The 25,504-nt window shown below is 40.2% G+C and overlaps 1 protein-coding gene across 3 annotated transcripts; it reads right to left on the bottom strand.

The window, feature by feature from the left end:
* Positions 1-106: 106 nt before the first annotated feature.
* On the bottom strand, positions 107-24,869 carry tmc6b (transmembrane channel-like 6b). Of its 3 annotated transcripts, none has more exons than XM_028017143.1 (21): positions 24,742-24,869; positions 13,148-13,299; positions 12,473-12,603; positions 11,143-11,304; positions 9,285-9,440; positions 9,094-9,202; positions 8,915-8,999; positions 7,071-7,328; positions 5,676-5,869; positions 5,447-5,591; positions 5,097-5,255; positions 4,156-4,334; positions 3,972-4,056; positions 3,782-3,888; positions 2,877-2,972; positions 2,715-2,790; positions 2,296-2,429; positions 1,357-1,533; positions 1,103-1,181; positions 935-1,021; positions 107-228 (listed from the first exon to the last, which is right to left on the bottom strand). In XM_028017143.1, the coding sequence occupies exons 2-21, from the start codon at positions 13,201-13,203 to the stop codon at positions 214-216; spliced, it is 2,490 nt and encodes an 829-aa protein (XP_027872944.1). In that variant the 5' UTR covers positions 13,204-13,299; positions 24,742-24,869; the 3' UTR covers positions 107-213. The 3 variants fall into 3 exon arrangements, with proteins under 3 accessions (XP_027872944.1, XP_027872946.1, XP_027872945.1); XM_028017145.1 differs by having other exon boundaries at positions 4,156-4,331; XM_028017144.1 differs by having other exon boundaries at positions 24,746-24,863.
* Positions 24,870-25,504: the final 635 nt, after the last annotated feature.

Below are 25,504 nucleotides of genomic sequence, written 5' to 3'. Positions count from 1 at the left end.
TGTGCAGATAAAGCATCAAGCTTTTTTCTATAAAATGTTTTCTTTGTTTTTTTTGCCAGTGGTTTCGTACTGCTAGTTTGGCTCCATATAAAAAACTGAACTGATCTTCCGCCACTGCATGAAGTTTATTAAGTCTTTGTGTCAGTTACAAACCCAGTGGCTGAAGATTCCTCAGACAATTGAGGAAGTTCATCTTCCAGAAGCTCAGCGGCTTTAACATCCAGAGTCCTGCGGCGGCGAAAAACAGGAAAAGCGAGCAAAATCAGGGGAGCAACAGGACGTTCATTTCTGTATTCAGCAGGAGGTACGATGATAATTGTAGGACAAGAGTAATTTATGTAGCTGTGCATAAACTGGTCAATCCCAGCGCATGAGCAGTCAGGAGCTGATAAACCTAGCTGCATTACTATTACCCACAGCTGAGTGTGTAACAAGGCTGAACGAACAATGACGAAAAAATAAGGAAGTATTTCTTTCAGATCTTAAAGTGACAGCATCACAACACAGATCCAATGGCATGGTAAGATACAAACCTGAAATGAACTTTTTTATTGTCATTCTATACTCTGTAGCTCAGATCAGAGATGTTTGCAAAAAGGCCTCAGATTAAATCCGCCTGTCCAGATTAATGTGCAGAATTACAGGCCGATATGAAGACTTTCTCTAAAGTCTGTAACAGAGCTGATTCAAATCAGACTTGCAAATAACCCCAGATTTTTACACTTCCCATGTTTTTAAGAACAACCAACATTTATCCTGGGAAAACTCTGAGATCATTTTCAGTAGGCTTTCATTTTTCTCCCTTCATGTCAACTAATTAGGGGCGATTCTAGGAAATTAAATGTTCAGGGATCCATAGTCGGAATGTGCCTAACAGCAGCAACAGCAAATTAATTATTTGGATTCATACAAGCCTGCCGTTCCACAGACTGACCTGACTTGTGAGATTTCTCGCTGGGGTCCGTTTGCGCTCATGGACGGACTGAAGCCGGGTAATTAGGAACTTTTTGTCTTCTCCCTCCTGAACAGAGTAATGAAAGAAAACAGGGAGCATGAGTGAGTCTTTCTAATTAACTGGACAGAGAACAGGCAAAGCGCTTACGTTTTCTATCTGCTCCTGCAGTAAAGCGATGATCTTCCTTTGGCCGTCCACCACCTGACTCTGGAAGTAAATGACTATCCTGGGAAGAAAAAGACAGGAAGTCCCAAACGTGCAGAGTGTAATTAGACAACCTGCATAATTACAGCATGTTAGAAATGTAAGTTTAAACAGAATATCCTGTTCGCCTGCATCATCCTGCTACGGTGTGGTTCTTAAATGTGTGTGTGTGTGTGTGTGTGTGTGTGTGAACTCACAGAAAGATGGTTGCTCCCACAAACAGGACAAGGGGATTTTCCACCAAATAGGTGTGAGCTTCAGCCAGAAAGTACAAGTTGGGGTTTTCTTTAACCAGCTCAACAATCCTTTGTTTCCCCGCCTGGATCATGGTTTTGTTCCCACGGAAAGGACCGCATGACTCTGACGATGGGAGCCTGTAGACAGAACAAAAAGGCAAAATTGTAATGACTACATGTTTCTATTTTTCTGCATTTACACACGTATTACCGTTACCACAGAAACAACAGTCTCTTTTGAGATTGTTGTTTTACAAAGATTGATTTGACTAAAAGTGATCGAATTGATACTGCAATCGTTGCTGCTTAGTTTGTCACAATTTTTATGTTTTCTTTTTGTTTATTTTCTTGCATTTGTGCAGATTGTCCAAAATATCCTTCCTTCAATCTCAGCTTTTCTTTGCTGTCACTTTTGTGCTTGTGACATGCTGCTCCATCTTTATGGGAAATCCATGGTCCATCACCAAATTGCTCCTGAATTGTTGGACAAAGTTGCTCTAGTTCCATTTTTGATTTGATTAGATTTGGGGCAGGTTTTTTTTTTTTTTTTAAGGAATCTTCTTTAGGACCCAGATGTGAGACTTGCTGGATTTCCTTGACAACCCTTTCTTCCAAGGCGACTGGACCTCTCTCCTTAAGGTTTTAAATAATGGCTGATTACGGTAACATTTTACTAGCACCAGCTCCTATATCTAAGAAGAAGAAATTTAGCAATTTTAAAGCAAACAGTGAAGTTTGTGGCAACTACTTGCTTTTTAAATGATTTCCACATCTGGAAGTTTAACAAAATCAGTAGGAACTGTAATGTTAGTCACTATTCTGTGCTTCATTGGTGAGCACTGATAGATAATACGGTCAGCGGCGATAGAGACGGCTGCCTCTCGAGTCGTGTCACGGTACCTCCACATGGTGTATGTGACGCACACGGAGGCACCGAGGAAGGAGGGGAAGCACAGGAGGGTGATGAAGATGGTGGTCATCTGGCTGACTCTGTATGCCCTGCTGGGGGCCTGACAGTTCATCATCACACTGCTCTGTGGGAAGGAAAGACACAAACGCAGATGATCAGAGGGGTCAGAGGTCACCTGGAAAAACTGAGAGCTGAGTGTGTGAGAAGCATGGATGCTGTGCAATACAGGGCTGCAACTAATGATTGTGTTAGTAATCTATAAATCTACTGTTCTGACGATTAATCGATAACTAAATTAAGTTGATGGTTATTTCAATAATCAATTAATCACGATTAATTGTTTCAGCCCCAGAGTCATAACAAACACATGCGAAAGGTCAAAAAGTTGTAATTGAGTAGAGTTTAATACCATCTTAATGTAGAAAAGCAGCAGCAGTTTGAGGATCTGCACAGCAGGCAGGAGAGGAGCGAAGAGAAGACCCAACCTGGAGAGAAGAAAACGGACCACAGTCACCACCATCACGGCACTCTGTGAGTTTATATACATGTGTGCTAGCAACACGGTCAGTACCAGGCTAACGTCTGTCCATAGATGAGGTCCAGGACATTCTTGGCGATATCAAACCCCGGTCTTCTGTTTCGCTTGAGCACTTTGTCAGAGAATGACCTGCAGAGAAGCAAAGAGAGGTGTGGCTAATGTAAAGTTAGCGAGTGCCACCGCAGCGCTGAAAACTGCCACTAAGTTAAGCTGCTTATTTTATTTTTGGCTTCAGTTTGTCCTAATTAAAACAACAAATGCAACAGATAACATTACTATGGCTTGTAATAATCAATATTATATTTAGGGCTTCAGCTAACTATTTGTTTTAGTTATCGATCATCTATTCTAATAAACAAATTGCCACATTCTGCAGCTAAGCCTTTTTATACAATATTAGAAATAAACTAATAATTTAGTTCCTTTTTTAAAAACAAAAGAAAATAAACATTAATTGCCCATAATGCAAGAATGTACCATTCATTTCAGGCATGCTTGATCATTTGTAGCAAAGGATTCTGGGAACAACGATGTACAATCATATTGTGATCAACAGTTAATTTTCTTTATTTCATTTTATTTTTTACGTCTGGCCACATGAGCTGGTTAGCTTCATGCGCTAACCAGCTCATGTCGCTCTACAATTTTAGAAACTGGCGATGCTCTCCTAATTGATAGATTAACTTTCTTAAATCACGGTTTCTTCTTGCAGGTTGTGTTAATAAAATATTAACTTGTTCGTATGACCTTCAGCCTTTTGGATGATTTGCAGCCCGGCACCAGCACTAAGGAGGAGAACACCTCCACCCTGCAGGTGTGTTTATTGCAACTCTAATAAAAATATTCAGCAGGAGGTTTTTGGATTATAAAGGTTGCTGGAATCTGATATGCTTTAAAAAGCAGCATTAAGAAAATTCAGCTGTTAACAATGGACCCACCTCCAAAGCAGCTCTCCAAACAGGGTAGCCAGCAGAGTGAAGATGAAGTCGATGATTAGGAAGCGGTAAAGCTCCTGGCCAACAAAACTCTCCCAGCACTTGAATGTCTACGTAACAGAAATCATAAAGGATAAGCAATGCATTCTTCTGCAAAAAGAAACAAAAGGCAGTCCCTTTCCGATAAAGTTACCTTGTTATTATCGGCGCTGCCAGCCACCCGTTTCAACCAATGGAAGCAGAGGACTCCGAGCACGCTCACTTTTAATATCAAGTTTCTATAAAACACAGACAACAGACAAATCCAAAGATACCTCATGTTGTCTTAGCACTGAAACAGTTATGATATGATTCGACAAGAATCCCACTGCTCTTACCGACTGAGTGAAACAAACGTGCGCAGAGATGGAGAATTGTACTTCTCCATCCAGGCTGTGAACTGGAAGAGGATCGGTAACATCAAGTTGATGAAGGAGACCAGGACAGGCAGAGCCAACAGGCTGGCTTCTTTTAATAACTCTGGATCCCCGGAATCATTTTGTGAACTTTTAAGCTGCTTTTTGTAGAGAGGCAGATAAGATGGAGAAAGTTACTACGAGGTACAAGAAAGATGGTCAGAGTTGAGAGGATGTTGGATGGAGCTAAACATAACATAGAAATATGTAGACGTTTTGTTTGCCTGCCAACTTTGAATAAATCTACCACAGAACTTCATGTTTTGACCTTTTTTTGTACCACAAACCCATGATGCAGCAAGTGACTATTCGATTACTCTTAAGGTCTCTTTTTGGTTTTTATGGACAAATAGTCACTAAAGATGTGAAGCTATGATTGTGATATAATGTCCTGGGCAAAGTCTGGATTTAAATCAAAGTCCAGCTTGTAAAAAAAACTAATAGTTTGAGCTATTCTGGAAGGAAGAATAACCTCCTTCTAGATGAAAAAGGAGATCGAGATAAACACCAAAACAGTTCCCATTGTAACTGTAGTGAAAGATTTTCTACAAATTATTAATTTAGACTCTTTATTAAACTACAAAACCAAGCTTTATCGACTTGACAATTATGCTCCATTTTGTGTTTGTCATACAAAACCTTAATAAAACACACAAAATGTGAAAGTTAACTACTGTTTGTCAGTCTAATTAAATTGCCAAAATATTTAAATATATCCTTCATGCAACCACTTGGGGGCAGTATCAATAAAACAGTAAATAATGATAAGCATCGGTTTGTGTGACTGATTTGCCTACATAACAGAAGTGAAACAAAAACATCCCGTGTACAACAAAAAAAAAAGCAAATCCACTCAACCTTACTTCTTTGTGCATATAATCTGAGAAGTAGTAAATCACAGCCACGCATCCAGCGGTAGCTCCAATGCAGAGTATCCAACCCAGGCCATGCATCACAAGTCTGACCAACTTGTCTGAGATTGTACTCCTGATGTGCCTGTGATGTGCTTCTCCCAGCAGCTCCTACAGGGAGGCGAAGTTGGGAGTGGTGAAATATTAACATCCAAAACAAAGCAGGAAAAGGAAACGGTGACGGAGGCCGAAGAAGAATGTGTCAGATCATCACACTCCCGTCAACCCTTTAAATGACAGCGTAGGAAGGGAGGAAGGAGAAGGAGGTGATTTTACAAACAAAGCGGCGAGTTTGCATGTACCTTGAGTTGGGTGCGGATGTTTTCAGACAGCAGCCTGACCGAGCTTCTCTTGATGACCTTAAAGTCCCACGAGCAGAAGACCTTCATGGCCAACATGCCGTTAGACTTATCGATCCTGAAGCTCTGACCAAACGACTTTGACATACTTTCAGGAAATAAAATGTAAACATTTAAGTCTCTGTGTTAATTTAAAAGATAAATTACTAATATTTCATTCAGAAAACCTCACCTGTACACAAGGATGATGCATGTAACGAAGAAGGACAGTCCGATTGTGAAGAAATATGCAAGCGGCATGTTGTAGGACAGGGACTTTGAGTCACACTCCGGTTTTGGGGGACTGGAGATGTTATTCTTCGAACAGCTATGCAGTGTGTGGTTACTGTAGTATCCGTAGTACAGCAGGGTGTTAGCGAAGTAACCCTAAGGCAGAACAAATGTGATTCAGACAGAACCTTTCAAGCTTTATTTTTGCTCTGTGTGATTAAACTAAAAGTAAAAAAATTGCAAAGAAAAATCTACCTGCAAAAACATGGCTTGGCACATTTCAAAAATTTAAAAAAAGGACATAAATGGTTTTACTTCTGAACATAAATGAATTTAACTCGAAATGTTTCCACTGGCTCACGTAGGAGATTTCTGATCAACACAGGAAATTTTACACTTTGATGAGATCACCATGCAAAAATGTACCGGTACTCTATCAACTTTTCATGTACCACATCCTCCATAGTGATAACACTTTTAAGTGAAGGACAATTGACAGCAAAGTCCAATGTTTTAAAGAAGTAGTGCGAGTAATTACAAATGAGCAGGAAAAACTGTGGCAGTCATGGAAAGACCAAAACTGGAAGACGGTCTTGTTAACATTAGATTAGGACTAATTGTGTCACTTAAATGCAGCTAAAATATTACATCTCCACCACTGTGGATTAATCAACAATCTTCTGCATTAATGAAAACACTGTCTTTATTTTTAGTTACATATTATTCCTCTCTGTAATGCACTGTTTTTCCTAAGGTGTCTTAGATATTCACTTGTTTTGCACCAAAGTGGTTTCAGTGTAACCAGGGCTGGTGGTAGCAAAACACTCAAACCCAGTCACTCACATTAAGCATCAATATATTGCACTGCTTACATGCAAATCCATTAAGGAAAAAAAAATCAGCTGACCTCAGTGAAAATTTGAGTTAAATTAGCTCAAGAGTCAATGCTGTCGTAAACTAAATATGCACTGATTTGAACGGGAAATGTCAGAGGACTTTACAGCACTTATGTACCAAACTATTTTACAAATCCAGCTCCAGTTGTACGTTTTCAACTTATTTTAGGTTTTAAAGAAATGCGGCACCCCGCTGGTGCCTGCTGAATCCTTTCAGACACGTTAAACAAGCCGTCAGTGCTACAATCCTCAACTGATCTTGCGATATCAATTATGTGTCAGGGTGGAAACTCTGGGAAATAATCACTTTACTTAACAAGGAAGCCTGCGCTGTTGAGATTATTAATAAGTTTGTTAGTTGCAGCTGTCTGTGGAGCTTAGTGAGTCTATACATGCTAAGTGAAGACCTAAAGCTAGCAAACTAATGAAAGGTTTGGCAAATGCTCCTTCGAACTGCTTACCCCTCCGGTGAAGAGCTCCAGTCCAGTGAAGGACTTTCTGTTTTCAAGTTGCTCTGGGGGGTACACTGCCTGTGGAACCACCAAGAACGAACCCAAGACCAGAAAAAGGAACATGTTGAAGAAGAGGAGAGTCTTGAGGAACAGGAAGTAGGAGAGGACCCCGGAGCCGAAGCGTCCGCTGACTCTCTTGAGCGGCATTTGCCACAGGTGCAGGGAGTGCAGGAAGGATAAACAGTTGTACCAGCTGTGCCTCAAGGCCTGAGAGGAGATAGAGAAACAGAGGCAAGTTAAAATCAATGTTGAGATTTAAGGCAGAGTGCTTGTGGTTTTGTGAGTCAAAGCTCGCAACTGCTTGGGCAGCAGAGCAACTGAGCTGGCCTGACAGCAGCACCTACAGGAAACACGCGCTGACATCTGATGGCAAACCAAGAGAAATAATTTAAATATGAAGGAAAGAATTCACATTTTTTTCCTGGTTTCAGAGCATTTCTTCACACACTGGGTGTAGAAGGTACACTTTTTGTAAAGGTTGGAGAACATTTTTAAAATGCATTATCCATCATCTCACCTCCTGGGCTTCATTTCCCCTTCACCTCTTAACATTGACAATGCTATGCTGCAACTCTTATATTTCACAGTAAAATCTAATAAGTGCTTTTATTGTGATGTAGTTCACTGATAAAACCCGAGCAGTAAGTTGTCCAGTGTTTTATACATAGCAGATTATGCAGGAATTTACAATTACTCAGCATGTTGGTTGTCTGTGTGCTGGATATCTGCCTCGATTTTCCCTTTTGCTATTGTTATCAAATGCAGAATTAATAGTAATGCATAAAAATGCCAAGAAAACTGAATCAACAAAGAGTCGCCTTTTTATGCAGCTAATTTTTTATTTGAAAACAATCGTAACAAACAAATGAGGTTGCTGGAGCGCAGCAACTCATTTCATGACCTGATAGCGAGAGCCGTGCTTTCGCCACTGAATATTCAAAGTGAATCTTCCGCTGTAGGAGTGAACAACACAGTTTCTGCAGCAGCGTCTTGCACAAACACACACACTCTTATTAGGCCACGGAAAGCACACACTGTTCAGCAAGCAGTATAGGACATAAATTATGGATATATCAATAGCGTGCATTACTAATATGAGCATCTTTGTATAGAGGGGTTGAGCTGTGAAAGTTTGCTGCTGAAAACAAGCCTCTGGCTGGCGTGCAAAACACTACACGTAATGGAAAATTACCATTCCACACCCATCATTCTTCAGAATGGACAGGAAACTAGCCAGGCGTAATGGGAAGAACTGGAACAGTACAATGACCCCAAACACAGTCAGAGCTATGATGAAGCAATAGCTCAATGCATGTTCGTGTGTTAAAACGGTCCAGTCAAAGTCCAGATTTAAATCCGAATGAATGAGAATCTTTGGAAAGAGACGAAAACTGAAGCTCACGTGTGTGCTCCGTCCATTCTGAGTTTGAGTCATTTTGCAAAGACGAACGGGAAAAAATTCTAGTGTCCAGAAGGACAAAGATGGCAGAAACACTCACTAGTTACACACACACACGCACACACATGCGAATTGGAGGGAAATGTACCCTAAACTTTTCAGACTGTTTCCTTTTCAGAAGTGCGAATTACTTTCGGTTGGCCTACCAAGTAAAGATCCAGAGGAATATAGTGAAGTTTGTTAAAGTAAATTGAAAAGGTGTGAAGTAAAATTGGTATGAATACGTTTGCAAGGTGCTGTACAGTATGTATGTCACCATGTGTACATGGAGGTTATATCTAACAAGTGAGATGAGAAACAATGTAACAATTTTATTTTTAATAAGGTTACTTACTAAAATGATGTGAAATTTCAGATAACTGCAACAGCGAAGATTACTGCTGGAACGTGTTTGCTTAGTCATTTGCAACGTCAACCTCCTGATGAGAGACAGAAGTGAAAATCATACAGATTTATCAGCAAGATAATGGAGCGATAAAAGCAAAATTAATAATAATAATAATAATAATGTACCTGAGGCTTTTTTTCTCAGACAAATTCAGAGGCATTTCTTTGAGCAGCCTCACTCGGTCAACCGCCGACAAGTTCTGCAGGTTTTGGATCAATCGCTCCTGCTTCTTCTCTGCAACACATCCAGCAGGGCCGTTTTACAGGTTATGCTTTATTTCTGGCAAACGGTTTAATCAGCGGAGACGTTTCTGCACCTGCTGAGTCTGTAGTGTCCACCTCCACGCCGTAGCCTCGTATGCTGGGTCTGGCGGAGCGAGCGAAGTCTTTGATGGACGCTCTTCTCTGCGTGCGTCTTCGAAGCTCAGCGGTCCTGTTGTAGTACTGAGAGATGATGGCTCCCCGGCTGCGGCCTGGAGGGTGAAAATGATCCGGTTCTTCAGCGTGTGGTGTAATTCATCATCGTGTTTCAACCAAAGTCATCTCACATTTGCAACAATATAAAAAAAAAATATTCTGGTCTACCCTGTGATAAATTTTCATTTGGTTCACACATTTCTAGGGATGCTTATGTAAGTAAGTAGAAAAGGGAAGCAACAGTGTCAATCAAAAATGTCTGACTTCTCCCATGTGTTAAATTAAGCTCGTCTTGTTCCTCCAGAGGGACAGCGAGCCGTTTCCATGACAGCCGAGAGAAATCTCCCCCATAACTCTGGGGCTATTCAAAGTCCATTTCCCACTGGTGCATGTCAGAAAAAATGTCTCCAGGGAAACATCCAGAGCTCAAACCGCCTTAGCCGAGTTGCTCTGATATGGAGGAACAACATATCGACAGGTGCAACTCAAAACGTTAGATTATTGCTAAAACATTTATTTATCTTAGTAACTATAGTCCATAAGCAAAACTTTTCATAGATGAACTGCACAGACTGACGTTATCAAACCTTTATGATGATTTTCAGCATGCAGATCATGAAAAAAAAAAAACACATTTAGGATACATGTAGAATATTAAGTCAGACCAACAAAAAACTAAATAATAATACAGCAACGTGAGCTTAATAAAAAGTAAAAGAGCTTTTATTCTGACAAATTAGTCTGGTCGGTTCGAACATTTTAATCAGATGTTCTTGAACGTCCTGAGATGACTGAGCTCCAAATCTCAGGTCAAACTCCTATTTTCTTCTATTTTTCAATCCAGATAGTAGAATTTATAATTTTTATATCAAGATGCAAATCACTTCTCAGCTATTTACTCAGTTATATTTGATCAATAAAATGATATTTTTGATACAGAAATGTCTTCCTGCTGTGCAGGTTAGACACTCAATAGCTCCTTTTGCAGGAATCCTTGAATCGATATGGCACGCAAGGTTGCTTTGACTTTGAATAACAATGGTCAAGATGATCAGAAATTAATAAAATATAAGTTTAATAAATCTATATTTCATAATATAAGGTTAACTCCTTGAATTTAATTACTGAAACTGGAATATACTATCAATTACTTAGATGAGGCTGTAGAATACACATAAAAATAAAAAAAAGTCGGAGGAATCAAACCAAATGATCACAAGATAAATTGTAACATGTGACACAATGAGGTCATTTTGTTGGTTTTAGGCACAAACCAACATATCATCTCTGAAAACATGCTGCACCATCTGATAGGAAGGCAAACCGCTTCCTCATGAAGCTCTGCTCAGCTACAACACACCCATTTTTTTCTTAAATGTATATCTTGTGGCACCAGCGTTGCCAGCTTGAGTGCTTATAGTGAATTAACCAAATAAGTGAGAAGAAACTCTTATCACTGGCTGGGTTGGGCGATACAAAGCACTTCATAATGTATGTTTACAAACAACAGCTACATACAATAAAAAAAAAAAAACCACACACACACAGCCATTACATCTTTATCAGGTTTCACCATACTGTGGCAGGGTGTGGCGGTGGCACACTGCAACACTTTGTCTTGCAACATTTAAATGCTGCTGAGGAGACACATTTTCAGAAAGGTTATTTACAATCAGTGATGTGAGAACAGCCTCTTCTCAGTTTGTCAGAGGAACTAAAAAACTCCCCTCGTTGCGAACTTATTTAACCAGTACTGACCGATAGTGCGGCTCGGCATGGAGGAGAGGATCTTCAGGGTGGCTGAAGACCAGGAATCCTTGAGGAGAGAGTCCGTTTGTCTTCCTTTGTCCTCTTCTCCAGTTTTATCACTTCCTATCCTCCACCGCCGATTCTCAGAGGGTGACAAATACGCCACATTGTCTGCCAGAGTAGACACACGCATGCACACAGTGAACGTATTGCTACGCAACGCTGAGAAAAGAAGACTTTTGATTTTAAAAGAGGAAATATATCAAATAATATTAGTCAGAATGAAAAAGTCTGTCAGGGTAATTGCACAAAAGATTGCTTTCATTGTGTACAAAAATAACTTTTTTGTGAAATATATTGAATAGGATGTGTGGATGGCTTTTTGGTGACAGAAAGCGGATGGGTTTAAGACTCTTGCAACAAACATCATCTGTTCAGAAAACACGGATGATATTCAGTGGTAGACGACACATTTCTGCTCACCCACCTAATACAGTCTCTGCTGAAAAAATTTTTTGCTTTAAGACCGTGAAACAATAAGAATCTTAGATTTGAAGGAACTGAAAACCTAATGGTGCGTTCACACCAAACGCGTTTTGAGCGTCAGGTGCGTCTAGTTCACATTCAAACGCTCCAAACGGTTCAAATAGCGCCGTGCTAGAGGCTCCAAACCCGCCGTGACGGCCTTCGACGCGCCTCCACATTGACTTTGAATGTAAACCAGATGGGCCTGACACTCGTATTTGGTGTGAACGCACCATAAAGCTGAAGGTTACAGCAGACTGACTGAGCAGGAAGTCAACAGATACCACTTGGGCCACTGCAGTTGTTGGGAGCATTAAGTGTATAAAGTGAGAAAATACTAATTAATAATTGATTATTTTTCCTCTGTCAGCAAAAATTTTCAACCTATAAGGGCAAATCCCACCAAATCCACCAGATGTTCCTCCTGGGTCTCAATTGTTTCTGAGTCTGAGGTAAACCGGCCAAATGAAGGAGAGAACGTTTGACTGCTTCTGTCGACTTTGTTTACTTCCCTCCCATCAATCACATGTGTAGCATTAGCTTGAAGTGATTGAAAATTATTTTCCTCTACTATTCCTCTAGGTTGGCCTCTGTTTTATGCTCTGATGCACAAGTTTGGTGTTCTAAGCAAAATGCCATTACTCTAAAGCAACTTCCGTTGTTTTCTCAGCTCTCTTGTCTTCATTTCTGATCAGGTTTTTGCATATTTCTCAATTCACAAGCAGGACTGCAACTATAAGGCAAAAGTGGCAACTTTAATTGCATTCCCTTTAATTTCCTTCTCATTTCGCATGAATAAACTCTAATGGAGTACCTCGGTCCTTGTCTTCTGGATTCCTCTGCTGATACTGCAGCTCGATGGCATCAGACGGTCCCTCCTTCTGACTCTCTTCTGCAATCAGCTGGCTGAATGAATCATGAACCCCTTCCTCATCTGCTGGGCTTCTACCAGAGGAACACATGGATTAAAAGTGAAAATACAGCACAGTCTAGATGTTTCAGTACACATTAGTGGGTCCTTTGAAAACAAGAAGCAAGTAAAAATACTCCAGACAAAACACAACGAATCAGAAGCCCCTTGGGTGGGAAATGCAATGATTACAGTGTTGAGTGTTTATGTGGTCCTCCTTCTTGATGTAGTGTAAACAGGGCCATCAGGAAGTCCATTTCCATTGAAGTCTATTTGTTTTTCTCTATACAGAGACCACAAGGAGGAAACACGTTCAAGCATGACTTTGCCAAAGCTGCATTTCTTCCAGGAATGGACAATGAACTAGATGTTAACAACAGATCACCAGGAGAGAGTTCAATACGTCTCTCCTTTACATTTAGTCTTTTCTTTCTCCCAGGTGTTTTTGTTGAGACACACTCCACCAGCAGACAGCGTGAATGAACAAGACCCAACTTGAGAAACCAAAGGGGGAGAGCAGGGGAGCGGGGAGAGACACTCAACGGCAAAATGAATAAAAAGAACAATGATTAGGCTTACTCCAGTCCAGCTTCCACTCTGGGGTGACTCAGGTCAAAGTTAACATTGTGAGCCATTCTTCTTCTCTCACCCCCTCGATCTCAAGAGTGGTCACACCCTCACTTGATCGAACTCGCACTCCATTTTCAGCATGGGGTTCAGTTTTTCCTAGCCTGTAGAAGGAGGAAAAATGTTACAGGAGGATGTGTGCTTGAACTAAGCTAGAGCAAAAAAAAAAAAAAAAAAGCCAACAGTGTTCTTTTCACTCCGGCGCTTCAGTCGTGTCTCAGCTTGTCTCAACTGGTTTTACCAACACAAAAACAAACAGAAAATACTGACTTCACGTCAACCATCTTTGGTGTCTCTACGTCTTTGTGGAACAGAAGTAACAAAAGTAAACGTGTAGCCACTTAAAGGAAGTAGATATTAGTTTAAAGCTGTAAATATCTTATTTTTTTTGTCTCTGCTGCCCATACTCAGAATCCTCTGTGATAAGAATGATGATAATGACTCACGTTTCTGTCTTGTCGTGATGGACTGCGTCACTTTGTCCAGACCGATAATAGATCTATTGTGGCCGAGAACGGCAGTCACCACCACAGAAATGAATATTTATGAGAGAACGATGACGGCCAACTGGAAAGAGTTTCTTTTGTGGGACATTCGGACAGAATAAGTTGCTCTGCTTTAAATCTGGCTTTGTTTAGGTGTTACAGCTCCATTAAAGGTTTCATCAAACATCCAGAGAGAATATGCCCTGTTGCTTAAATGAATCGCAGATGTGAATTTAAGCATTAGTGAGAAATTTAACATTCAAGAAAACTGAGGCCAGATGTGAATTAACGCTCAATAAAATCTCCTTACAAGAACCATTATCAAAAGGTGCTTTCGAGAAGGAGAAAAAAAGTGTTCGTATAGACAATAGGTCTAAAAAACTGAGGACTAACACTCAACGTTACAATAACTTTTTGGTCTTTATAAAGACTATTGATAGCAGTTAGTAGGTTGGACAGAATTTTATTTTGGGGAACTGGAGTAAAGGGGGATAGTGCAAATTTATTTCTAAAATAAATAAATACAATTAAAAACAACGTGCAATTTTCCTCCCACTTCACAATTAAATGCTTTGTGTTAGTCTACGACATAACCTGCTGTAAAATGCAGTTACAGCAGGTTTACTAGTTTCTTAGTACCATAATGTGAAGGAGTTTTGTGAGTCTGGTGTTTAGTTTGAAAACAAATGAATATCAGAGAGTTCATATCTAGGTCTATATTTCAGACACTTCTGTAGCATTTACATTACTAATCTGACTTGGTATATTAAGATGTTTCAGACAAAAATTGAGGAAGTAACTTTCCTGTTTTAAACTAATGTTGGCGTGTTCTGATACCAGTTTTTTACCAAACCGAGTATTTCGGTTTAGATACTTTCCGATTCAGAGTAGTTAACAAGTTGGAACTTATACTTCACACAATAACATTTGAAAAATTATATATTGCATTTGGAATAGCGTGACTATTCTTTTTTTAAAAAGATGTCATCAACAAGTTTTTCTTCTGAAACAGAAGGAGTTGTTGTGACACCTTCTTAATAGATTGTGATGAGCAATTTCTTCCTGAGAGATTGGTGATGACATCTTCTTTTTAAGAGGAAAAGGCTTTTTTTAACATGACATACAGATTGGTTAGTCTTCGAATGCACCATCACATTACTCGTTAATGGATGCTCTTTTTGCTAGGTTTTAGTTCTATATATTTAGCCCAAATCCAAAACGAAATTTAGGCCGGCTCCATAGAGGAGCTGCGTCTCAAAGGCACGTTCTGCACAAATGAATGGTTAACATGTGAGATTGAAAGATTTCTCAAACATGCATGAAAGAATTAAGGCAACACTCTGTGTTGTCTATATATTTTTGATGTGGGGAAAAAATATATAGCGTAATGTAAAGCTAAATAAAAGGTAATTTTACATAATACTGCCCCTTTAATAAGACTGCACACACAGAGAAAGACAAATGAGTTTGCATAAAAAAGTTGTGTCTAGTTCCACTTTTTCAAGAAAAGGAATAAGTAGCTTGTTGAGGAAGGAAAGAAAGTCAGGTGCAGATGCTCATTAGGCTGTTACAAGTGTAGAATAAATAAATGTGCGTGAAGCTACACCCTGCTCCGCTCCTATCAATCACACATCCCAGGTAGAAACGGAGTTATGCTAATTAATGTACCCTACTTAATGATTGTCTAATAATAAATAAAAGCTTAATTAAAATAATATGTTGGACTCTGCTAAACTAAAGCCACTTCACCATACCAACACTGACACCAATTCACACTTGATTTAATAATTAGCAATAGCTAACCCTGGTGGAAAATAAAAGCTATAAATGTTTGCATCATAATCGTATGAATTTGCAAAGGTTTTTCTTTTTCTCTAAAGAAGACAGCGAGTTTTGATTTCTCAAGTCTTTATTTTGTGAAAACCACATTAGAGGAGTATAAATCGCCTCCATAAATCTGCAGATTTATTATTCGGCTTCATTAGGTGGAACTAGACACAACTTTTTCATGCAAACTCATTTGTCTTTCTCTGTGTGCGCAGTCTTATTAAAGAGGCAGTATTATGTAAAATGACCTTTTATTTAGCTTTATATTTTGCTATATATTTTTTTCCACATCAAAACCATTTTGTGAAAACCACATTAGAGGAGTGTAAATCTCCTCCATAAATCTGCAGATTTATTATTCGGCTTCAGACATAACACATGCGCTTTATTTCCTTTGATTACTGAAGTAAAATTATGTTGAACTGAAACAAGGTAAATTGACTTCAGTAAAAATTAACAACCATTAATCATGAAACAACAAAATGAGCTGCAGGTTCCTCGACTGAGCCAGTAGTTTTGAATCCAACAGGAAAAAAGGGATTATTAGATTATCACTATCTACGCATTAAAGATATGCTCCAATCCATTATTGCCACTCAAACATTTATGTCTCCACCTTGCCTTAAGTGTAATAAAAACAGAACCTTAACCATCAATACTGAACATACCAAGTTGTGATCAAAAAAACATAGAGAGAACCAGATGTAAAAAAGCTGGAAAATATATGATTTAAATTTTTTTTTTTTATATCTGAAGAGAATGAATGTGAATGTTGGAAGTCAGTTTAGCTTAGGTGGTGAATTACGATAATAAGCTAAGTCAGTTTTAATCTGTGTAAACTGCAGAACTTAAGACTAGTTAGTGTTGCAGGTATTATCCAAAATGGAGCTGACTAATCCGAGTTTAAAATTTATGAGCTTTTGAAGAGCCGGTCTATCTGCTGCCTTTCAGAACGCTCTGGTATGCTGATGCAATGAATGCCTCATCCACTTCCTGTTTACATGAACTAGCAACAGAGAGCACAGCAGATTTCACCACTTCACATGTCATGCTTTTTAATTTAAGACCAATATCTCCACAGAAATGTACAAACTTCATCCAGTAAACTGGTGGTAAATTTGCACTTATCTATAATAGATGCAAAAAAAAAAAGAAGCTGGCTAGTTAGCAAAGGACTATTAGCAGCTAATTAGTGGTAGCCTCAATGGTCTGGGTGGAGCCCATTATTTTGCCTGACAGAAAAGTCCTGTGAGAAAAAAATACACATTGAATGAACAAGATTAAATAGAACTGTCAAGACAAAACTTAAGATATACGACATATGCTCTTAAAGCATTCAACTTACTTTTTAAAATGAATTTAAGATGTTTAAAGGTCTTAATTTTAGACGCATGAATTTAAGACCTTTCATCGGACATCTTGCAACTGTTCCAGATTCACTGACACTCTTACAAACAATTTATTTTCCAAATAAAAACCTCTAGTCCAGAAAGGTTGTATCAGGTATACACAGCTTTTAGCAAAAATAAAAAACAGAATAATTACTGGAGGATCTACACTTTTTGTCATCGTGGATGAAAATATGAACTGTTCTACATACCATTCTGTTTGGAGTCAAAATATCTGGGAGTCAGAGGGGGGGGGCTGATATTTTAACTTTCAGCATTTCTGTCTTGTAACGGTCTAGTCAAAGCTCAGAACTACATTCATAAACAATTTATGAGGTCACTTAACGAGGGGTAGGGTGCAAACGAACGTCCTCACAATCTCATAGATTTAGAGAAGTCTTGCAAAGCAGAGTGAGTCAATACTCAGGTCAAGATGTGACCTGTACATTGTACTCAACACTACTACACACTAAGATAGCTAACACAAACAGCCTTTTAAAGTGTCCAATCACAGGTTGTTATATATAAAAAGTAACTTGCCCTGTCATAATAACAACATGCACACAGTGCTCAGCTTCATCAATGCGCTATGTATGAATGTTGTGAGATAAGACAAAGATCCAGACCCTTTTCTCAGGGTGAAGGTATTGCTGGTTGAGTCCTCAGTAAATAAAGCTCACACAGAGCACAAGTATTGGTGGAGCTCTGAATATCCACCAGGAATATATCCAAACAGTTTGAAAATGTCCTTCTGAAACTTGTTTTTCTTCCGTGTAAAGTAAAGTTACAACAAGCTACAGCCAACAGATTTTCCCTATTACTCTCTCTCCCACAAGCAGGCTTTTCCCATTACCAGACTTTTCTAGGATCGTGTTGCACTTTTTTTTCCATATTCTGAGCGTTTTCTGTGCAGCTCAAGACATAGCAGTCCTTTTGAGACCCTACAGTTAGAGGCGGATACTGTGGGAGTGGGCCACAGTGCATGAACGGGTCAAGGTTGAGCTCTTCTCCTGCCAAATTAAATAGACTTGAAACAAAGAGAGGAGTGGTTGACTACAAAACACAGATTAGAGGTTAGGCTGGATTCAGACAAATATGATGAAAAAAAAAAAACTCTTGGATGTTGCAAAACAAATTAATGTTGACTAAAGATCAATCCCTTGCATCATAAGTATGTTTATTATCCAGAAGAGAAACCAAAAGGAATATAGTCAGCAGCATGGGGCTAAAGAAAAGGAAGGAGTTTGAAGTCATCTGTCCTGTAAACTCTGACCGCTTTAGACAACTAGAAAGTCAATCAGTTCCCACAGTTCTTAGAAAAACTACTAACAGATCCAACTGTGCAAGCAAATGTCTTACACAGTTCACTTCACTTAGGTTTGAATCTGTTCACCATTCTTCAGGACATTACAGCTAATAACATGGTGTAAAAATGACAAAGAGGTCACTGGATGATCTTAAAGGGGCTCAAGTAGATGACTCTGGAGAAGGCAAGGAGGGAAGAGCGGACAAAACAACGACAGGTCTAACTTAGACTAATGTGCAGCCTCTAAACTCCAAGAATTCAATTTAAAAATTCACAACTTTTCTAGACTGATATTTATATAGTTATTACCTAAAGGTTGAGGAAGTAATTTTGACTGTATACAGAAGATAAATGTAATCTTCTGTATCCTAATGTTAGCTATTATTTTTGCCAAACAAAGCCCTATCATGGGGCATTTCTACCGAAGTGGTTCTGGTGCTTAACCAGAGCTCTTTTTTTCACTTTTTGTGGACAATCACAGTGCAAAGAGACAGTTTAATTACACAACACATATTATTTATCTCAGTATCTTCACAAACAGAAGCCCTATTATCCCCAGATTTATTCTTTAGTGCTATTTTTAGCAATAAGTTGTGCTTTTGCATGCTTCACAATCACAGTCAAAGGATCTGCAGCACTGTTGGAGAACAGGGGTTAAAAGCACAAAATCCCCTGGCAGCATCAAAAGACAGACACTGCTAAAGAACTGAGTCGGAAATTATGTTTGTGAATTTCAGCAAATATCTGCGAGCTGAGCTCTCTGCGCAGCGCAGTGATCTACTTAAACTTCAGGACAAGTAATATCACAACATAACATGAAAATGAGAAAGAGTGAGCTGATGTAGCAAGTGTGTAAAACTGTTTATATTCCACCTCAAATCCATCCTCATTACCTGTGTATATTTGTTTTTCTTAGTTTTTGAATTGTATTTTATTTTGGCGGAGAAGCTTTTATTTTCTCGTTTCCTGTCTCCTCGTCATATCCTGTGTGTTCGCGCTGCCCTCCTCAGTTCGCGCCAAGCTGCGCTGGAGTGCTGATACATTTTTGTTTTAAACAGAATAAATCTGCCCTACTGCTGCAATACACCCCGGTGTCCTCGTCTCCTGGTTCCCTTTGCCGATTACACACAACGCAGAGTACATGTACAACAGATGAGTCGGATGAGAGCGGCTACAGTGGTGCCGTGACCCGGATCCACACTGCTTCGGACAAGTTCATCGTGGTTCGTCACCTGAGGTTGCTTGTTACATTAACGCGTCTATACAGACTGAATAGTGTGACAGAGTCAAACGTGGAATAGTGTTCCAGCAACAAAAACAGATATTGTGTATATATTTGGTTTTATGTAAAGAACTGTAAAAAAAAAACTGAAAATGACTTATGTTAAAAATAAGGCAGACGAGGATAAATGTTCATTGAGTGGTATTAACTTCTCTGTGGGGAGAGGGAAAATGATTGAGGCTTTGCCTTTTACCCCAGTTCGAAACACCAATGATGCAGGCTCTCCAGCCTTTTGTTCTACACGCGTAGTTGAGAATGTATCTTCTAGTATTGTGTGGTCTCGGACAATTCAGTTAGTGCTGACCCACCACTAAGTGACCTTATTACAAGCATTGCACAGCAAGTTGGACAGTCCATAATGGACCGTCTTAAAGGTGAATGTGGGGAAGGGAGTGTTATGGGTCTGCAATCTCAGGGCAGTGTGGGCCAATCACAAGGTGATCCCACTTACCTCAACTTGACTGGGGCAAAGCTAGTACTACAGCCAGATGTCAAAGAACCTCCCATTTTCAGGGGAGATGGATCTGACAAAAACACTGTTGACGAGTGGGAAGAATTAATGAAAATCTATTTCAGAAAACGAGGCACACCCACTAATGAACAGTACTCGGAGATTCTCTCTAAGTTGATGGGAAGAGCTAAAGATATTGTGAGGATAACGCTGCGAAGCAGTCCTTCACTAAAGCCTCAGGAAAAACCAGACCAGACAGGCTTTGAAATGGAGTATATGTGAGAAGTTCAGTCATTGGTTAAGAGGTCAAACATTCACGGTGTGGACTGATAACAATCCGCTCACCTACATTATGACAAAGCCAAGACTTGATGCTTGTGAGCAGCGTTGGGTTGCGAAGCTGGCACCCTTCTCTTTTGATCTGAAACACATACCTGGGTCCAAGAACACAGTGGCTGACACACTCAGTAGGGATCCATTTGCAACAACTGTCAGTCATAGGATCAACACTGAGGGCTATTCTCGCCTCCTTATTGAAGCTGATAGTATTAGCCAAGATGGGGTCCAAGATGCTTTTCACCTAAAGGTCCAGAGCCAAAAAGTGAAGCAAGCATCTTGTGGTGAACCAGAACTTCATTGTAGTTCGCAACCTTACCAGTGTGACGCAGTCAAGGCTCTTCTGGAGATGCATGACCAGTGGGATTTGGTTACTGAGACCCGTGCAGTAGCACTAATTCAGTCTGCCCAAGATTTGGGCATACCAGGGCAAGATTCGCTCCCTGTGTTCACTTTGGATGAATTACAACATGCCCAAAAGCTTGACTCAGATGTTTCCAAAATCTTGCCATTCATTATCCGAGAGAGGCGTCCATCCAGACGTGAAAGAGCAGGACTCAGCATAACAGCTATGGTGTTCATTAAACAGTGGGAGAGGCTCAAGATTAAAAATGGAATCCTGTATAGAGTCACTCGAGATCCCCTCAGCAAACAGAAAAGACATCAGTTTGTTCTTCCTGATTGCCTCAAGGACAGAGCCTTGCAAGGCATTCATGACCTGGCTGGACATCAGGGGCAGGCACGGACTCTTCACCTGGCAAGGCAGAGATTTATTTGGCCGAAGATGGATACTGATGTGAAGGAGTATGTCAAATGTTGCCAGAGGTGCATTCTTGTCAAAACACCAGAACCTTCTGCTAGAGCCCCTCTTAAAAGCATAAGAACCTTTGCTCCAATGGAGTTGGTGTGTTTGGACTTCTGGAGTGCGGAGGATAAAAAGCAAAACTCAGTGGACGTGCTTGTCCTGACTGACCATTTCACAAAGCTAGCCCACGCATTTCCATGCACCAATCAAACAGCAAAGCAGGTTGCTAAAAGGTTGTGGGACCGGGTATTTTGTGTGTATGGATTTCCTGAACGGATCCACTCAGATCAGGGAGCAAACTTTGAAAGTGAGCTCATTGCTGAATTGCTTCGACTGGCGGGAGTATCAAAGTCTCACACCACTGCATACCATCCCATGGGGAATGGGGGCACCGAGAGGTTCAACCGCACACTTGGCAGCATGCTCAGATCATTGCCACTCAGAGAGAAGAACAAATGGCCTGAACAAATACAAACATTGACTTTTGCATATAATGCAACAGTTCATGAGACTACAGGATTTGCTCCATTCCAACTCATGTTTGGTCGGGTTCCGAGGCTCCCTGTGGATGTGATCTTCAAACAGGTGTTGTGTGATCCGGCGACTACTGATTATAAGAACTATGCCGAAACACTCATGTCATATCTGTATGAAGCAGCTAGGATAGCTCAAGCACATGCTGTGGAAGAACAAGATAAACAGGCAGAAGGGTACAACAGAAAAGTGAAAGGTACCCATTTGAACATTGGAGCCAGGGTCCTGTTAGCAAACAAGGGTGAAAGAGGGAAGAAAACGTTATCTGACAAGTGGAGTGCTAAAGTTTACACAGTTGTTGACAGGAATCTCCAAATTCACACATACAAGTTGGAGGACAAACAAGGTAACAAAAAAATCGTGCACAGAAATCTGATACTGGACATCAGCTTTCTACCCGTGGGAACACCCCAGGATGAGATCGCTGTTGTCGGGGCAGAGGAGGCACAAGGCCTGTCGGACTCCTTTGATGCTTCGGAAGAGAGAAGTTTGGATGATGGAGATAATGCATGGGAGATGAGTAAATCGAACTGTGACAGCAATGTTTCTCTGGATCGAGAGGTGTCAGAACCAGGCTTATCCAACCAGAGTCTTGTGACGCCTCACAGTGTGATGGAACTCTCAGGTGAACATGCTGATAGTCATCTGGCAGAAGAAGAGTTACATACAGTGAGTCAAGCTCATTCTGCGGACACAGAGGCTCTTCCTGTTAATTCAGACGCTAACATGGACATGTGTCATCCCCCAGAGAATACTGACCAAGTCGTTAGGACTCGGGTGGGCAGGGTCAGCAAAAGGGTGAACAGACTCATTGAATCCATGGTTCAAAGACCTTTTGATTTTAGGGATTTGGCAAACTCTGTGAGCCAAAAATCCCAGTCCATGCTTACTTGGTTTTGAGTGAACTCATTTGTTTAGAGTCTTTATATGGACAGTTCAGCAATATAACTGTAATGGAATATTGTTTTCCTCAAATATACATCTGGTATTGTGTTTATGGGTTTAAAGTTGACACAGAATTATATGGTGTAAATGGCATCATATTGATCTGAGAAGGGCAGAGTCCTGATCAACCGTATGTTCCTTCGAAACCTGTTTTGCAGGTGGCTCTCAAGTTGAATGCTGTACTTGGTTATGGCAACCCTACTAAATCCTTATCAAATTTGTCAGTTTTAGGATTGCAAAATTTGGACTGACTTGGATTTTGGTGAAATATAGGAGGGGTGGATGTAGCAAGTGTGTAAAACTGTTTATATTCCACCTCAAATCCATCCTCATTACCTGTGTATATTTGTTTTTCTTAGTTTTTGAATTGTATTTTATTTTGGCGGAGAAGCTTTTATTTTCTTGTTTCCTGTCTCCTCGTCATATCCTGTGTGTTCGCGCTGCCCTCCTCAGTTCGCCAAGCTGCGCTGGGGAGAGGTAAGCGTACAAAGTTGTCTTCTGTTTGTCTGTTAAAGTATTCAAAATGTCCTTAAAAGTATGTTTGTCGAACTCACAAGTTGTTATATGTTGTTCCCAAACTGTTTTATGTTTAGCACAGCACTGTACTGGGTACTTAATTCCCACGTTAAGGACATTTATTGAGTTTACCGTGCCAATGTGGTCATTTTTGTTCTTTTGATTTGTGAAGGTGTGTGTGGGAAAGCCAGAGCCCAAGAACTGGAGTGCTGATACATTTTTGTTTTAAACAGGTATGTGAGTTGCTTCAAAATGTTATCTGAATGTTAGATTAATGTATTTCGTATATTTTCAGTTTGAATTATAAAATATTGTAACTAGTGGGCAGATTATTTTTGTTTGGGTCTTATTTTAATTGTCTTGACATTTGACTTTATTATTTGTGAATGTCAGAGAATTTTGGTTGGTTTTACCACAGTCCTGCAGTTCGCGCCAAGCTGCGCTGGGGAGAGGTGTGTGTGGGAAAGCCAGAGCCCAAGAACTGGAGTGCTGATACATTTTTGTTTTAAACAGAATAAATCTGCCCTACTGCTGCAATACACCCCGGTGTCCTCGTCTCCTGGTTCCCTTTGCCGATTACACACAATGCAGAGTACATGTACAACAGATGAGTCGGATGAGAGCGGCTACACTGATACTATGCTTATGCTCATGTCTTCAGATTAGCACTGGAACCAGTTTAACAGAAGAGGAGACGGATATTGGCATCACCAGCAGTAACCTGATCAGAGCATCGCTGCCATTTATTAAAAGCTTCAATATCTAAAGCCACTTAGTAGTTTTCTTGAGATGTTGGATCAGAACATTTTGCATAATACAGATTGAAAACTGAGCAACATAAAGACCCAAGAGCGTCAGGATTTAAAACACAAACAAGCATGCATATGACACAGATTAAAGGTATTTTAAGGATCTTCTTTCACAACATACGAAAGTATGCTGCAACGTCTACAGTCAAGTACACACAGCTCAATGGGATTATCATTCTGTTACAGTGTAATCAGATGCTCATAAAAAGGCAGTTTACAAAATAAATGAATAAAATAGTTATCTATCTAGCCCGCTGATGTTGCAGTGCTCTATCATCCTAAACAAGCATCTGTTGACAATTACCAAAAACAACAATACTTTTAAACAATGCAGGAATCCAGTTACAGCTTAACTTCATACTGAACTCTGTTCCAGACCTATAATTGCCCTCACTCAGGGCAGGGGACTCTAAATTATAGGTTTGCTGCTGAGTCTTTCAGAGATACCGAACTGAATGTAACAAAAAGTTCCTGTTGTAAACAGAGACAGAAGAAGAACTCTGACCCGAGGGCAGAACAAAGCTACCTGCCATCACAGAACAGGGAAACTCTCCGACCAACTCAAGATTGTGAATCTGAAACCTCCTCCGCCTAATCAGCTCCAAGCAACAACAGAGGACAGTCTCCCTCATCCTCACCACTTAAAACACCGACTCTCCTCTGACTCCTGCCTGTTAAAAGTTGCCCACTCGCCCAAACTGCAACTAACGAGCGACGACGAGACAACTAGTTTTAGACTCTTTGCTAACCTGACACGGTTTTAAATGACAAAAAATAATCGCTTTTCAAAACGCGAAAGAGTAAAGAGGCGGTCAAATAAAGCACATAAACGCCAATTAAACCGAGCCGGGGTTTAACTTACCCACCAGCTAACTTGACAACCAGTTCAACCGCCTCACTGGGTCGTCCGTCAGTCAAAACTGCAGTAATGTGCCAACGGCGGGGAGGGGGAGGAACCATTATCGAATTGCCTTTTAATATTAAAACAAACCAATACAGGTTTCACACTGGTTTAAAACCACGTGTATTTGTTTAAATGTCCAATGTAGACTTCGTGGAGTTTCAAGATATTTTTGTTGTCAATATCTTATTTTGTTAGGTTATCGACTTAATGTAAAGGTGACCCCCGCAGAGCAGGCGCGGATGGTTCGGTCCATTTCAGACTAGCCGGTGTAAATTTACACACGAACGAGAACGGAGGCTGAATTTAGGCTTTCAAGCGTGGAAAAGTAGCAGCGACCTGCAAACGATAAGTCTTTCACATAATATGAAGTGACTCAGGGCGGAGTTGTATGGGACATTGAGCAGAACTAGATTTTGTGCCCTCTTCCTGTTATGAACATCCCCACCCTGAACAGGCTCCAGTAAACAATCTTGGAGAGGGGCCAAGTTCACTACGCTAATTTTGGGGACACACTCAAACAAAGATTATGCTTTTGGCATCAGATTGAACCCTGCCACATCAACCTAATTATTAAAAAAAAGTTCTTTTAAATCAGATTTTTAAAAATCAAATTAGACCATAAAGGATGGCTCAACAAACCTGCTGCGCTTATACAGCAGATAGTGTGTTTTTGCGGAAGTGACCCACTTTTACCACCCTAATTGATGGTGTTGAGCCCTTA

The sequence above is a fragment of the Xiphophorus couchianus genome, chromosome 5 (assembly GCF_001444195.1).
Source record: "Xiphophorus couchianus chromosome 5, X_couchianus-1.0, whole genome shotgun sequence".
In the NCBI taxonomy this organism is placed as follows: Eukaryota; Metazoa; Chordata; class Actinopteri; order Cyprinodontiformes; family Poeciliidae; genus Xiphophorus; species Xiphophorus couchianus.
The sequence above is the reverse complement of the archived record's forward strand: the minus strand, read 5'-3'. Positions and strand labels throughout refer to the sequence as shown.